This window comes from Cebidichthys violaceus, unplaced genomic scaffold, assembly GCF_023349555.1.
Source record: "Cebidichthys violaceus isolate CVI_PGR_0920_01 unplaced genomic scaffold, fCebVio1.0.p SCAF_8, whole genome shotgun sequence".
Taxonomy (NCBI): Eukaryota; Metazoa; Chordata; class Actinopteri; order Perciformes; family Stichaeidae; genus Cebidichthys; species Cebidichthys violaceus.
In genome coordinates, this window is record NW_027176964.1 from 11,095,091 (window position 1) to 11,112,105 (window position 17,015).

Below are 17,015 nucleotides of genomic sequence, written 5' to 3' on the forward strand. Positions count from 1 at the left end.
GAATACAAATGTTTAATTTAAACAATAGTTAAAGGATACACAGATACTTGTACTGTAGACAGATTCACTAAACGGTCAACTGCTGGTAAAAACGTTACACCACGTAGCTCCCATAAAATAAAATAAATAAATCAAGTAAATCCGTATCGAACATTGGTGATGCAACTAAATGATTGGAGGTTAGTGTGTGCAGCCATTCTCTTTACAATGATGTCATAACAATGACCAGCAACTCATTTCTGGTGTACTTTCACCAGACAAGTCGTTTTAATTCATTCAACTTTTGTACCATATGATAAAAAACAGGACACGTTTCTGCAATATTGCAGTTTCTCGTGTGAATTTGTTAAAACTAATAGGACTATAATTTGGTATATTTCCACCTCACACATCAAAGAGATGCTTTGGTAGTGGAGATATGTTGCATTGAGGCTGGCCATCAAAGAGCTCTGCATTCATTCAATGAATACCTTTTTTTTGTCCAGTAGCATATTAACAGTAATCCTCTGAAGTGACCAGTTTGTCTCATCTACAGATAGATCCATGAACCGAACTACAGAGATGTGCAGTACAAAGAAACACAACAGCTGTATTTGAGGCCAGGGAGCTCACAGAAACTGAGAGATGTTGGTTTCATAGGAGCGTGATAGAAAAGGTTCTTACTAAATGTGCTAAATAGGTCTGCTGAGTGGACATCTATCACCGTGAACGCCTACGTTTACTGACGTCCATTAATATGACCTTCAGGTGGTGATCAATTCTAACAAGTAAAAGACTGTGACTATGGTACAGTACTTAAGTACAATTCTAGACATGAAGTATACTTGCCGTACAGAAGTATTAACAACAAAATGCACTTCTCATCAAAAGTAAAACCACTCATTCGGCAGCAACATGCCCCCCTTCAGTGTAATCGTTTTAAAGTCATATATAGTAAATTATTTAATAATATTAATAGAACTATTAGTTCAAACTTATGAACTCTTTCTAAAGTGCACTTATTAGAAAGTGGCAGTGTAAACTTTTGAATGTAAGACTTAGTGTTGCATGTTCCTGGTAAGATAGTAAAGGTTTCAGTTTGATTGAAACCTTTTTCTACAGCAGATATTTTGATATGTCACAGCAGGAAAAGCACAGGTGTAATCCATAACACTAACGACAACTGCATCCCATTGAGATTAGCTTTCTGAAGGGCGCTGCACATGCTGCTTCACTGGAATACCGGATCGTTATTGTTATTAGTTCCACCTGTGCTTTTTCCTGCTATGACAAGTCAAAATGCCGGCCGTGAAAAAAAGTCCATTTGCTATTGGTGGTGAAAGAAGTATTCAAATCATTTACTTAAGTAAAAGTAGCAGTATCACTACTAGTATCCATTACAAGTCAAGGTTTGGAAATACAAATTGTACTTAAGGAAAAGTACACAAGTAATGGCAACAAAATGTATCAAAAGTGAAATTGCTCACTATGCAGAATTGCCCATGTCAGTGTTATATTGTCATGTTATTGAATCGGCATAATTAATGTATTAATATATAAGTGTTGGACATGTTTACCAGCCACCAGATACATGCTGGTAAAATGTGCATGTAGCTGCTAGATATGCTTCACTCACCAGCCAAAAACAACAATGATAATCTACTGAATGGCTGGTATTGTCAAGTGGACAAAAAAGTTAATTTCCAAACCCTCTTAAGTGGTACTTTACTTTTTAAGTTGTTCTCCAGGTGGAGCTTTTAAACAGCTTCACTACTATTGGGTAGTTTAATACAGAACAATGCATCATCTTTGACAAACTGATGTGTTTTATATTGCATTAATATTAATATGCACTATATGAATGATATATATATATTTTTTTGCAACAAATGCACCACTAACATTTGGGTAATTTCTCACATTACATGTTCAGTAAATATTAAACTCACCGCTCTGTTGACCGTCAGAAGTATTTTTCTTCGAAGTATGTTTGGCTCCGTCGGAGTCTTGTCTGCTCAGCACCTCGGACAGCGACTGACGGGAACTCTGGCGTCCGGTTTGGCACGAGACGTTGAACCGCGCGCTCTTCTTCCTGGTTCGGTCCGACTCCGGGGCGGACTGGCTTCTCTCCGGGTCATGGTTCTCCGGCTCTGAGCCCACTTTCACCAACGCATTTCTTGTCCGTGTTAGAGCAGAAGTCACAGAGCCCATCACCAAAAAAATGTTTTTAAAAAAAAAAAGTTTCACTCGCTGTCGGTTACTTTGAGTTTACCTTTCATTTTAACGTTAACGTCTCTCAAAACCTGATGAAACTTGAGTTTTACTCGCCAAAACCAACGAACAATGCGCTGACAAAGAAAACACCCACCTTTGTCTTTCACACACTGTTAGCTTATCATTTTATAAAAGTTAACTGACAGCAAGACTGTCAAAATGATTAATGAATCTAAAAGCAGAGTTAACCGGATACGGTCGGCACTTCCCCCTCGGTTTGTGTCTCCTCCGACGGGCACGTCACATATAGAAAGTTGCTCTGTCGACACACACCTCTCTCTCTCTCTCTCTCTCTCTCTCTCTCTCTCTCTCTCTCTCTCTCTCTCTCTCTCTCTCTCTCTCTCTCGGGGCAGACCGGCGAAAACAAGCGGCATTAATTAACTGGCAAGTATCTCGGATTATTCAAATGAGCAGAAACCCAAATGCACTGATTTAAAGAAACCTTATTCTGTTTATAATAATCAAAAATACCGGTAGATTTCCCTTTGTTATAATCACGTTTTTAACGTACCTGGAGCTAAATGATCGCGAGATTTGGTCCGGGTCAAATCAGAGGTAAATTAAAATGTGTTTTTGAGGCTTCTGCTACTTCTGACTAAACGTAGCCTGCTGTAAATGTCCCATCACTGAAGGTAGTTCAGTTGACATTAATCACCGACAGGTGGCAGTCTAATACAGCAGGGTCTCGGTGAATTCACTGAAATACTGTAAAGGGATGTCCCTCATTTGTAGACGGATTCTAACTAAAGCACCTCTTATTTGCCATACTGCCACAGTAGATCTCATTCGGTAGCTTAAATGATCTTGATGTCATTTTTTAACAAATTAACTGTGACCTATTAAGGATCATATTTTAAAAAAAATGATTTTGTTAAGCTTATTGGACTACAAACTGTTTGATCCTCATAAGGGTAGCAATGCAACAATGTAATATAACTCAATTACAGATGCCTGCTTTCAAAATCTCATTTCAAGAAAAGTACAGCAGTGCAAAATGCACTAAAGTATAAAAAGTAAAAAGTGCCTATAGCCTCTTGCAGTGCTATAGTATTTGTGTGAGAAGTAGCCTGCTGTCAGCTGGTTGCTGGGGAGTTACATGTATAATGTTGGGTAGTTCAACCTTTCACAATTCATCATTTTTTATGAACCAATCGTATGTTTTTCATGTGAAAGGTAACTATAACAGATACCTTTAGTGGAGTAAAAAGTAGACTAGAATATGGCACTGTGAAATGCAATATTCCACAAATAGAGTGGAAGTATAAAGTAGCATTAAATGAAAATGCTCAAGTAGTTCCAAATTGTGCTTAAGTACTTAAGTAAATGTACTTAGTTACATCTATAATATCTTACGATGCAACGTCAACATTTATACCACATTTTGATAGTATTTTGAACATGTGGCAGATCATTGTTGAAGCTTATTACAGTTGATAGTTACTTAACATATTGTTGACAAACAATCTTACCTCAAGTTTAATTTAGAAACCGTTCTGGAGCTTTCAATCATGTCACATGATCGTCATCATTTGATAGAGTTTGCACAGTTGTCATGGAATTGTAGATGTTCAATTTTCTTCTCTGAACACATGTTGGCTTTAAAGTTGAGATTCAAAGTTCACCCTTAACATTGGAAACAGCAGTTGACAAAACAGTCGCACCTCAAAGTTCCATTTAGCAGCTGTAATTAATCCATAATATATGTTAGTACCAATTGTACTTAATATTGTAATTATTCTACTGTTACTTCTGTCTACTCTGTATGACTTGACTCCTTTTCAGGAAGACAGAGTGAAGGCTGCTGTACCTGGGATGCTTATAGATCCACCAAGTCTAAGCTATCATTAAAATATATACTCCAAAAGTGTGACACTGTACACTATGTTTATTAGATACATGTGTACAACCTATTGTCAAACACAACAGACCTGCAACAACAACAAAAAGCTTCTTTATGTAGCGTTTCATGTTGAGAGATGTTGATTTAACTTTGGTAATTTCACTTTTAGGGCCACCATTAGTGGTGGTGTTGTATTGTATTATTCTGTGTTGTTTCTAATACTCTGTCTCTCTTGTGTATGTAAATGTTTTTAGGTTAACTGCAGCAGGCAGGGTGAACCAGGAGATTGTGCATCAACCAGAGGACTGCTGAAGCTCCTAAATATGAAAGTCTGAGACTGCGTAAACATGTGGATGTTATTACCTAAAATAATGACCATTTCCAATATTTATTTATATGAGGCATTGTTTTACTACTTCTACTTCATTACCATAAAAGTATTACCAGTAATACCAGCAAATACCAGCAAATTCCAGCAAATACCAGCAAAGTATTACACCTAATGCACAGTATTGAGTTACAGTCTTACTGGTTTATTGCTGAGAACAGGCAATTGTGACATCTTTAGCATACAGATTTCCTGGAGTGTGCATGCTGTATTGATCAAAAACACTACTTTGGTTACAAATAAAGATTTTTGCAGACCTCAATAAGGATTTCTATGTTGTGGTGATTTCATTACTGTGTCTAAACGAATGTAACAAAAGATAATACTTTCAGCAGAGGAGGAAGCAAAATACAGTCTGTGTCAACTAACAGGCTTACTGGATCATCACATATAAAGGCACTTTTTTGAAACTGTTTGCTTTTTGTGTTGTTCGTTTGTTTGCTTGCTTGTAGCCCTGGTGAAGTATGTTTCTTCATATTGCTTTTGTAGATTGTTTGGCAAAAACAAAGATATCATTACTCCATGTCATCGTGGTTCTGGGTTGATTCGTTGATCACCTGAACGAGGATGTAGACAGAGAAAAGGTGAGCAGGGCTGTGTGTTTGAGCTAAAATGACCAACAGAAAACTACTCCATTGATTGAAAATCACTAGAAATGGATCCTACCTGACCGTCCCTGGTCTCAATGGTCTTGATTAGAACCTTCTTAGTTGTTGTAGCTTCAAAATGGGGTTTGGAATCAATCATTGATTCTAACAAAAAAAGAAAAATAGTGTGTTATTTTATTCAATAACCAGCACTCCTGCTGTGACATGCAGACGGCGATCCTACCTCTCAGGTTCAGGGATGAGAAGTTTGGCAGTGGGGTGGTGATTCTGAAAATAGAGAAAGTATAGTCCACAAATCAATATGGGTGTCTTTAATGCATGACATGAATGTTCATATGCACATCTGTCAGCTAGACATATTTAAAGATCTTCATCCTCCACCTGTTCTCTTCTCCTTCCAGCAGTTTCCTGTAGGTGGCAATCTCAATGTCCAGGGCCATCTTGACATTCAGGAGGTCCTGGTACTCCCGGAGGTGACGAGCCATCTCGTCCTTCATGTTGTGAATGTCCTCCTCCAGGCGGCCGATGCTGTCCTGGTAACCGCCCGTCTCCAGGGAGAAGTTCTCCTCCATCTCCCTCATCTGTCGCTCCATGGACTCATTCTGGGAGGGCAGCCAAGTGGGGACAAAATGACACTAGTAAAAAAAACTGAAATATTAAGTTGTTTTTTGCATACATGACCTGTGAAAATAAACTATCCCTGGATATTTATCTATTACTCAAAAGCACTCAACTTTTTCTGATTCTTGGTATGTATGCATTGTAAACACTCTTTCTTTGCATCGTTATCTTTTATACTACAGTGTAAGCCTATAGTTGCATACTCACAGTTCCTTTAAGGGCATCCACCTCACAAGTAAGGGACTGAACTTGGCGTCTGTAGTCATTGGCCTCTTGCTTGGCCATTCTCAAAGCATCATTATGCCTGGCTGCAGCTTCGGTGAGGTCAGCAAACTGGCAACCACAGTGACAAACATGGAGAGAAAAGGGGAAGAACTGAAAAATCAACTGTTCAATAAATGCTGAGTCAGAGGTTGAGGGAAAGTGTCCATGGCAGATAAGGTGAAGCATGTAAATGATGAAAGATGTGGCTACAAACGGCTTGTAGACACTACACTGCTGCTTGGTGGTTGAAGGCAACACATTTCACAACATTCTAATATTCAAAGGTCATAAAGAAGGAACGTTTTTTCTTTGCAGCATTGGTTTTCAGCCTTTTCGCAGATGATTTAATGCCTTTTCAAGACAAAAATCTAACTAAAAACAAGCAGGTTTATTTTGGCCACATGGAAACACGCTGTAAACACACCAGCAAACTTGTTAGCAAAGAGTCGCCTGTTAACAGGTCACGCAGATGAGGAGCAACATTATCATTCATTTGGAGTTGTGTTTCTGGCCCCCTGATGAATGTCTAATATTCAGTCTATTTTAGCTCTGTTTTGGTCTCTTCCAAGTCTGGGGGAAATATATGTCTCATTGGCCACTAAATGCTCCTCAGAGTTCACCAGGTAGTTGCTAACTTTGTCAGTCATTTGGTACTCTGCAGGTAGTGCCTACTCCAGCCGTAAACACTGCTGACAAGGGCCATGAAACTGGACCACAACAGTAAAGTTGGGGGTCAGAAAACCAAAACAAAGAGTTGAAAGGCACTGAAATGCTCCATAGCGTTAAGGGGATCTGCAGAGTGAGGTGAGTTCAATATATAATGGTTTTCAAATACAAGTAGTGAAGGGATCATTTACTAACAAACAAATATTTAATATAGCTTCTTTAAATTTTATAAATCTAAAATATGCAAAATGTACTCTAAGACATTTATTCGGTTGCTTTTGGATTTCGTGAACCTTTTTTTCTCTCCAACTTTGTGGAAAGTCTTTACCTTGGATTTGTACCATTCCTCAGACTCGTGGAGGTTTTTGGAGGCCAGGTTCTCATACTGCAGACGGACGTCTCTCAGAGCAGCTGTCAGGTCAGGTTTAGCCATCTCCATGTCCACATGCACATGCTGCTGCTGCTGGATCTGGTTCTGCAGCTCCAGCATTTCCTGCAATAGAATCAATAGAGCTGGCATGTACAAGTACATAAACTATTTATTTGAATGTCCTTATGTATACTTTTCTATGACTTTCCTGGCTGCATTTAAATTGCTCTAATGCATTAAACCCTACTGATTTGGTACACTGGCCAGTGGTCAGATTAACAAATACCTCAAATCATTTGGTCCAGTATTCATGCCTTTAGCTTCTTAGGCAGTACATGTGCCATGTTTCCACAGCAGACTGGGTCAGCTTCAGACACAGAAAAGGAAGCTTACCTCATCGTGCAGCTTCTTGAGGAAGTTGATTTCGTCCTGGAGGGACTCGACCTTCCGTTCCAGGTCCAGTCTGGCGAGGGCAGCATTGTCCACATCCTGTGTAGTGACAACCGACTCTTAAGAAGGTGACTCGTGAAGGTGACATGAATGATGCATTATGCGTTTGCTGACATAGAAGGAAAATACTCTTTCACACACGCTGTACAGCCGCAACTCACACAACAGCCACGCACACAAAATGACCCATTGTTCAGCGAGGCAAGGTCACAAACACATGCATCCAATAGAAATCTACTGCAGGCACATGACGAGTGTCACTGCAGATGTTTTCTCGTGATTTTCATGTGTTGTATTTACCGCAGCACCTCTTAGGCCACTGGCCTCGAGTACGTCACAGGCAGATTGGCAGTGGTGGAACTGCACTAAAGGCCAGTTTTGAGGCACTTGAACTTTATTTGAGTATTTCTTTTGTATACTTTGTACTACTCCACTACACTTTAGAGGTATCTGTTTGTTCTTTTTACGCCACGATATTTCTTTGACATTCAGTTACTGATCACTTCTCAAATTAAGAATTTTATATGATGAGGTCATAACATATGATGCAGTGTTTTACTTTTAAACTACCCAGTAGTGTATAAAGTACCTGAAATTGGCTACATATTGACAAATTACTAAATTAAGTAATACAAACCAGGGGAAAAAATACATTATTGATAATATAACAACCTGAAATTTGTGTTTCAGCATGTTTATTTACTTTAACTTATAATGCAGGACTTTAACTTGTACTTGAGTATTTTATATTGTGGCAGTTCTACTTTTACTTAAATATAGACTCTTAATACTTCTCTGGGGTTTGCCAAATGGTGCACACTTACTGTACAATAAAACAAGCTGCATACTCTAAAAAAGAAATCAATGAGATTGTTCTTTATAAATGAATTTGATTTAATAAAGGGAGTCACTGTAGAGCACCCAGAGCCGCAAAGCGTTATTCAAGAGGCCTCTAATCCCATTTGTTGTTACCTAACTGCATTTTTTAAACAAAAAATCTTTAAATTTAAACATTCCACTATAAGCTTTGTTACTGAGTGGTTTAAGATACAGCAATTACTGCATTTTATCATTTGATAACTTTACTGAATGAAGCATAAAGCAAAAAACATTGTATTGTATTCAAAACATCCTTCTATCTTCTATTCAATTCTATCTCTCGTGCGTACACACTGGCTGTGGCAGCAAACCGCCTTGCTTTGTCAGGGCATTGGCATGCTGGTAATTGAGGTATCAGCAAATGAAGGAGCTTTGACCAGCTGCTCTAATGCCACAAACAAAGTGTGCTATTCAGCAGGGTTTCCCAAACCGGCCCTGGGCTGGAAGAGTGATTGTCTGCCTGACCGAGCGAGAGCCGGCTGCAGGCCCTCATTGTTGACTCTATGCCACCGTGGCAGGCACAGACCACAGGGGACTTCCTTCCTGCCATTCATATAGACAAGGTCACGATGGTGTGATGTATTGATAACATACCGCATGCCCTGAAAAAGCACATTTAAGTTGATGCTTGTTTATGTCTTCAGCCATGCAAATGCTTATTTTTTTCAGTTTTTTTTCATTCATTTGAAACTTTTTGCATTACTCATCATCAGTTCATTAATCACCAATAAACCCAGTGATAGGGAACAATCACTGACAAACCAATAATGAGTGACGTGTCTATGTGCGGATGCTTTCCCAGAATGAGACAGCCGGATCACATGGTGGCTGGTCTTCTCGCTCTGATAACCACATTGGGCCCACACTGTTGTCATGTCCAGCTCATTCAGTGTGACCGGTCAGACTTAAAAAGATCTCCTCTCACTGCAGGCCTGATTTAACTCAACAGCCACAACTTGGCCTTTTGTACCAGGACAGGGTCAGTTCAGATCATGGCTAAAATCTGCTGTTGTGACACCAGAAGAGTGCATTCCTGTCTCTGCAGCTCATGAGCAATAATTAGATCGAGATCATGGGGGAGAAAATGGACATTTACACCACATAACTGTTAGAAGTGAGACTCAGAGGTTTATCTTATCTCTTTAATGTCACTTGTCATCAATTTAAAGCGATATTTAAGTAGGAATAACAGAAGGGCAGTGCTCAGGAGGAGCCATCAGCATCTTCTGCTGTTGAAAACTAAGGTCATTCCCTTTGCAAGATTCCTATATATCACATTTAAACACAACAGAGATTTACCTCATGCCAACAGTGTGAAAAACACTTTATTTCATCACATGAATCATACTGTACCTGTCTGAAATTCTGCATGGTGCCCTCAGCCTCCTCTCGCTGGGAGATCTCATCCTGCAACCTGCACGGACAGACAAAAAGCAGGCCCTTTTTATTTTTTTATAACTGACATGATCTCCTTTTTTCTGCCTCCTCAGCTCTGTTTGCCTCTACTTCTTCACGCATGACAAACATTTCGGTGAGAAATAAACTCAGACAGAGAGCTGCGGCAACACTTCAAGTTCAGGTTATTGCGCAGTGCCTGGCATATATAAACTTAAAGCTAGAATCATTTTATGAATAATAAGGGCACATCCGCATATTGGCAATAACGGTTCAGGGACACAATTTAATAACATCTGCATTGAGTTTCTTTAACATCATACAGAGACGCCCCCCCCCCCTTACTTCTCTCTCAGCCTGTCGATATCTTCTGCCAGGTTATCCCGGTAAACTTCCACCCGGGCCTTCTCGTTGGTCAGCTGGTCCACCTGGCGCCTCAGCTCCCGCATCTCGTCCTCGTACAGATCCCCGACCCGGGACGTGCCTTTGCCCCGCAGCTGCTCCAGCTCTGCCAGCAGGATCTTGTTCTGCTGCTCCAGGAAGCGGACCTTGTCGATGTAGTTGGCGAAGCGGTCGTTGAGCGACTGCATCTGCGCCTTCTCGTTGGTGCGGTTCGTCATGAACTCGCTGTTGATGGCGTCGGACAGGGAGAAGTCCAGGTTCTCGGAGGACAGCCGGGGCATGGCCGCGCTGCTCCGGAGCCTCTGGGTCTTCGTCGCGTAGACGGCCGGTGCGGAGGAGAGCCCGTAGGAGACCCGGGAGGAGCGCACCGGGCTGGAGAACTGGCGGCTGGAGTAGCTGGTCCTGGCCGCGACCCTCTCCCCACCGAACATCTTCCTGTAAGAAGACTGTGGACCTACTTTATAAGAAGACATCTTCCTGGGATCTCTTTCTCACAGTAAGCTCGGTGCTGTTCTTGTCCGGACTGCATCAGCGGAGTGCGCCTAGGAAGGCGGTTCCTAAAGCATTCCTGATTTATAGTCTCCTCTTCATGCAAATGATTTACGGGGACTTGAGGGACATTTGGACAGTCCAATCAGAGAAAGGAGCAAGATAAGGTTGTCTTTCAGGTACCGAACAAATCCTGGATCGAAGTAGGCCAAACTGTTATTGCGCACAATAAAGTATTTTTTAAGGGTCTGGCATTAACTGTCACTTCAAAGATGTCACTGTGCACGAGATGAAATCACATTTGGGTAATTGTGTTGGTTTCAACAACAACACGTGAGTGTCAGGAGGTGCAGATTGGGCTATTCATAGTTCTTTTGAAGATTTCTTTTGGATGTTGGCCACAAATAATAGAAAACCCTGAACAAGTAGGATATGAGTCTGATCTCCCAGAACAATTTAAATTTGACTTAGTATTTGTCGGGATACAGAAGATGAAAAATGAGACAAGACAGAGACATTTTGTGTTATTTTTGTTAGAGAAGAGGGTTTCCCACAGCTCTGTCCATGTCAGGACATTTTTCATCCTCACAATCCAGATTAGTGACACAATGCAGCGCTGAGAATTGCTTCCTGATATTTGATTTCTCCATTTAATCAATTTCTTTCTCCTCCTGTCTCTCCCTCTATAGATAGACACATGCACTTCACACACATTTTCACACTGCATGGGTTTGTCCAATCTATTGTATGAAGCACTGTGTTTTATGACTCCTCAATAAGCGGTCACCCGCTCATGCTAGTACTTGTTTTTTATCAGTTGTGGCATGTATGCATGTATGCACTTTATTATACCTTATGTGAAATACTTGAGGGGGGAAGCAAAGTGCAAGTCAGCATCTTCACAATTGTTAATCAGGTTTAGAGGTCATGTGCAAAGGGTAAAGCGTGCAACTCGTCTGCACTGCCCGCTAGTCTAGTCTTTGGTGGCCTCACAGAGGGAAAAAGAGAGACAGTCAGTGAGGTTTGGGGTACAACTCAAAGCCATCCAACACCAGCAGGTTTTGTCGCAGCCTTTTATGTCATCAGCTTCTTCTCAGTCACCTTTTCCTCAAATTGACCTCCAGCAAATAATAAACATATCAGATGTGTCAGAAGAGACTCTTTCTCTCCCTGTCTGCCTTTTTCCGTGTCTTTTTCTTTCTCCCGTCTCTGCACACAGAGCTGTCAGTGCTGCAGTGCTGCTGACTAGCTGAGATTCAGTGACTGTAGGGAGGTGCAGGGCAGCAGAGCTGAGCCAATGACACTCTATAGCTCTCAGCCACACTGCTCTGGTGCTACTGTGTACAGTGCTCTTTACAGAACGTGAAAGAAGTGATATTTGTCGACTATATAGCAGCGTAAATGCACAAATATTTCTTTCACAGGGATTTTCACATTTTTGTCTTGTGGGTTCAGGTGGCTGCAGTGGTTTGAAGTTGGCATGCTGCCCCCCAAGATATGAGGGACAAAGCTACTTAGTGAGCTGGATTGTGAAAACATCATCGGCTGTAAATTAAACTACAGCCTGGCTTTGTCTAAGCAAAATGAGGATTTTACTTTGTTGTCCCTCCTCTAAGAATGCATGACAATTAAGTGTACTTACCCTATTTTCATAATCAACAAAATAATATTTTTCTGTAACCCACATATCTACATTTAGTTGTTTTTTTTATTACTAATGTAAATAAAAGTAGCAATACCACACCACAAACGTCTAAATTTCATTAAATACGCTAACATTTATTATCTTATTGATTTATTATCAAATGTTCAACGTTTTATTGACATTTCCTATTACTCTCGAAATGGTATTTCAATCTTAATTTCAACATCTCAACTTAATCTTGAAATAGTATTTAAATTTTATTCTCAACATTTCAACTTTATTCTTGTAATTTTTGTTTTGGCACAAACACTCTTCTGTACTAAACCCAATGTAAGTTGTTGTATTAGTTTCTTATCACGTGACTGCAATGTATCTTAGTAAGAATTGTTCAGTACTGCGATGGAATAAATATTGAGATCTCTACTGATTTTATGCAGCAAAGTTTGATTACAGTTATTGGCCATGCGAATGCATCAATGCCATTGGTGTTAAGAGGGCCCACACAAGGGCCCCAGTATGAGTCCACAGTAAAATCCCAAATTCACATGATCAACACTCGCTTAGGGGCAGGGGGGGCTACAAAAATTCCTGCTCCCAGGCCCATTATGGGCCAGCCCTGCCAGTGCTGGCCACAGAGACAGACAGAGGAGGCCGGGATTGTCACAGACAGAGCAGGGATTGTGTATTGCTGATCTGTCACCTAACTGCAGCGACAGAATGCAGACAGTAGGCCGTAATTATTGTTGTAGCCCCGTGTTTGCCACTGCCATAGTTTAGGCCAAATAGCTCCCATTCTTGGCAATATTTGGAATTTATTGTTTTGTCTCTTTTATTTTTGTTGCTGAGGTTCCTTTTTCTCTCCAAAGCAACCACACTGCAGGGGAGATCATTAAAAAGAATGTACAACAAGACTAGAAGAAGAACCGAGTAAGAGTCAACATTAGTCAGAGACTCAGTCAGCATATAAAGGCATGGGGCAACAGATAAGTTAGATCTTGCTTTCTAGGTGTCATCGTTTCAAAACCACAGGCACTGGGCAGCAAAAAGGCATCCTTTGTTTCACCTCCCATTATGGTGAATCACCAGCCCGTACGCCCAGTAGCCATAGCAATCGGGCCAACATTATTTGCCAGAGTTGAAACCAAGACTGAGACCGATTCAGGAGCTGTCCTGTTCACAGAGTTATACTGATTATAATGTTGCAGAATGAGTGTTTGCAGTGTGCAGGTTGCAACAATGTGTCCTTGTCTTATTTTAAGTTACTTTTTTGTTTTGCTTGCTTTGGGGTTTTTTTGTCTGATAAATTGTCTGGCTTCTTTGTGGATCATGACATGGCAGATTTAGTGCAGCACCATGTCTTTGTTGCACCTCAGTGAATGCATCAGACTGAAGTAAATCTAAATGTGAAAAGGTCTATGCGAGGGGGCCCACAATGAATTTATGTCACCATATGTGCATCATGGTCAGATTATCATCAATGGCTGAAAGTAATTAAGTAATTAAGTATTTTCCACTTTCTTCTATTTTAAACTTCTACCCGATTACATTCCACTATATTTATCTGACAGCCGGAGTTATTCGATACTTTTTTCAGATAAAGATTTGAAGTGTTAAAGACAAATGCAGTAGTTCCCATTGTTTTGGCTTGGGCCCCTTGTCACATTTTATGCATCTATAAATTATTAGCAGTTCCACCAAAAGACACATTTGCCTTCTTAACTTCTCAAAAGGTTTTTATTGAACTAACTTTTTGAGGCCCAAAGAGATGACTCTCACAATGTTTTCACAATAAAGTGAAGAATCAATCCAACAACCAAGAAATGAATACAGATTTGCGTAATCATCTCACAATCCCCTATATGTTTCTTGTGAGCCTTTAGGAGTAGCCCGACCTGGGAACCACTGGATTATCTGGAAACTACCTACATGTAAGTAAAGTAGTTAAAACTAGCTCCACACCGAGCAGCTACACCAGTAAAATGCTGCCTGTGCATTGATGCATCAGTATTAGCAAACTTTAAGTACATTTTGCTGATATGTACCTTTGCTAAAGAAGGACAGCTTATCACTTACTTGTAATGGAGTACTTTTATATGCTTGCGTAAGTATGTAAAGGACCTTGATACTTCATCTACCTGGTTAGTGTGAGGAATTTTCTTTCCTCTATCTGCTATGGTTACGTTTTTCAGTGGTCAACAAAATGAGCAGAGTAAGGACCAGCGTTCACTTCGGGGGACGGAGCTTTTACACTGGATACCTTTCGGCCATAGTAACAACAGAGGAATTAGACTGCTGGGGCTATTTTCCAAATCTCCATAGCGACTGACAAAACCCTTGGAAAGTTTCCAGGAATGGCCACTTTGTAAAGACCTCGCTCTCGCTCTCTTTGTCTCCTTCCTTCTTTGTCTCCCTCTGCATGTGCGTGTTTGGGTCAGGGACCAGGAGGGGAAACTGGCAAAGAATAACTTCCCAGCATTTGCCTCTGTCATTAGCACAAAATCATCATGTATAATTTGTCAAGTATACAGCCTCAAATTATCAAATCGATTATCACCAGCCAAAAACAAAGCATACTCATTTCAAGGATAATGTCCTCTAGTCACACATATTTCAAGCCAGTCCGCCATTAGGTGTCACTTACATATGCCTGACTGCATCAGGGGGCATCAGCTAGACCGACTGACAGCTGCAGATGACTCCTCTGTGCACTCACCTGCGTCAGGATGAGTGGCTAAGAGGGAGACAAACCCTTCAAGTGTGAAGGGAGAAAAAAAGATACTTATGATATCTATTAATACCTCACCATTGTAATTTAGTTTTAACAGTCACAATAGTATCGATGTAATCCATCTTTTTTGACATCTTGACATGGTCATTTAAACAGATTTGAGAGAAACCTCCAGTGAGCTGGGCTGGAGTTGAAGCAGGAGCAGAATATTGTAAGCCCCCGGGCTCATTCAGGATTCACATGCTTCTCTTAAATAATATCCTTATGAAAGTCAGAAGTCACCACAGACCAGAGATGCTTCGAGGCGATCATTATAAATGGGATTATTTTCACCAGTGCGTATCTCACCCCAAATGTAATTTCTTGGACACAGAAGATAACTGATTTCTTTGTGAGAATTGAAAAAAAAGCTATTAGTTGAGTGAACTAGCAAACAGTTGATTATGTTACACATTCAGCAGATATGGAGCAACAATAGCAAAGATTTTGGATTTCTTTTTTAGCTCAGTAACTCCTGAGGGAATTTTGTCACAGACTACAAGACACACCTACATTAGAGGGCCAATGATGTAGCTAACATCCGGGTCACATGACCCTTATTTTCTCTCAGAGATAATCAGCTAAGTTAACTGGGGAGGTTTTATAACCCCAGTAGGAAGTTTAAAAACACTTGCTGGTGCCAATGGCATTTATAACATCCTCAAAGTCTAACCATCTGGGTGAAAAGATTTTCAGTCCGCAGAATTTTGAAAGATTTTTCCAAATCTACATAGGCCCAATCCCAATGTCCCCCCTAAAGCCTCAAACCCTGAACCCTCACGGACTTACTGACGTCACCTGGTAAGTGGTTGAGTGTGAAAGACTGTGAGGGCTTGAAATGGTGTAAATACGAATGTCACAGTACTTTGCTGCAACATAACACGTTACCATGAAAACAACAAAAAATATCATGTATAATTTATTTTATATTTTATACTCCCTGATTTGAACATCTTCCAGGCTCTTTCCTCACAATATGAGAGGTAATTTCAAATAATCTATTTACTCGTATTTGTCAAAACATCTTCAATGACAAAATCAAATATTTGGTGAATAAATAAATAAATATCCTCTGATTTCATGTGTTTTTTTTGTTCCATCTTTAACTCTTAATGTTTCTGTGTAAATATAATGTGACAGGCTGAACACACCTGAGTCTTCGGCCCAATCCCAATGCCCCCCCTTACGGACTCACAGACTTTGAGGCGCGCTCCCGCAAAGTCCGTGAGGGTTTAGGGATGTCCCACTATCAAATCGTCAAGTGTTTGAGGGCTCTCTGGCAGACATTTTGAGCCCTTTATGAATCCTTTCCTTCTTAGCCTAATGGAATTACCCACAAATCTTTGCAATGTGACGTTAAACACGGGGTAACCAGTGGACGCATGGAGAAAAAATGTAAACAAAGAGGACGGCTCACGTGTGTTCAGCCTGTCATATCAGATTTACTCAGAAACATTAAGGATTAAAGATGGAACAAAAAAAACATGAAATCAGAGGAAATTTATTTATTTATTCATCAAATATTTTATTTTGTCATTGAAGCTGTTTTGACAAATACGAGTAAATAGATGATATGAAATGACCTCTCATCTTGTGAGGAAAGAGCCTGAAGACGTTCAAATCAGGGAGTACAAAATATAAAATACATTAAACATCATATTTTTTGTCATTTTCATGGTAACGTGATATGTTGCAGCAAAGTGCTATCCCATTCCTATTTACACCATTTCAAGCCCTCACAGTCTCTCACGCTCAACCACTTACCAGGTGATGTCAGTAAGTCCTTGAGGGTTCAGGGTTTGAGGCTTTAGGGGGGACATTGGGATTGGGCCTCCCTGTTTGTTTACCTTTTTTTTAGGTCTCCATGCGTCCACTGATTACCCCGTGTTTAACGTCACATTGCAATGATTTGTGGGTAATTCCCTCAGGCAAAGTCTGCATTTAATGCTGACTTACGGAAAGGGTTCATAAAGGGTTC

At 40.4% G+C, this 17,015-nt stretch overlaps 2 protein-coding genes across 2 annotated transcripts in view; both read right to left on the minus strand.

Annotated features, from left to right (window-relative positions):
* The window catches only part of LOC137892620 (dual specificity calcium/calmodulin-dependent 3',5'-cyclic nucleotide phosphodiesterase 1C-like), an 88,985-nt gene extending 86,795 nt beyond the window's left edge, over positions 1–2,190 (minus strand). Inside the window, exon 1 of the mRNA XM_068737900.1 lies at positions 1,929–2,190. Coding sequence (XP_068594001.1) covers positions 1,929–2,190 — 262 coding nt within the window. The remainder of the gene's footprint in view (positions 1–1,928) is intronic.
* Positions 2,191–4,605: 2,415 nt separating this feature from the next.
* LOC137866100 (vimentin-like) lies at positions 4,606–10,693 on the minus strand. The gene is made up of 9 exons (XM_068701768.1): positions 10,080–10,693; positions 9,693–9,753; positions 7,404–7,499; positions 6,969–7,133; positions 5,918–6,043; positions 5,471–5,691; positions 5,313–5,356; positions 5,148–5,233; positions 4,606–5,038 (listed from the first exon to the last, which is right to left on the minus strand). The coding sequence occupies exons 1-9, from the start codon at positions 10,607–10,609 to the stop codon at positions 4,997–4,999; spliced, it is 1,371 nt and encodes a 456-aa protein (XP_068557869.1). The 5' UTR covers positions 10,610–10,693; the 3' UTR covers positions 4,606–4,996.
* Between the last annotated feature and the right edge of the window lie 6,322 nt (positions 10,694–17,015).

Excerpts from the sequence above, each read along its gene's own strand:
- LOC137866100 (XM_068701768.1), bottom strand. The coding sequence starts at position 10,609 with ATGTCTTCTTATAAAGTAGGTCCACAGTCTTCTTACAGGAAGATGTTC. Across the intron at positions 7,500-9,692 it reads CCATGCAGAATTTCAGACAG|GATGTGGACAATGCTGCCCT; the intron begins GTACAGTATGAT and ends GTCACTACACAG. Across the intron at positions 5,692-5,917 it reads TGGATGCCCTTAAAGGAACT|AATGAGTCCATGGAGCGACA; the intron begins GTGAGTATGCAA and ends CTGCCCTCCCAG.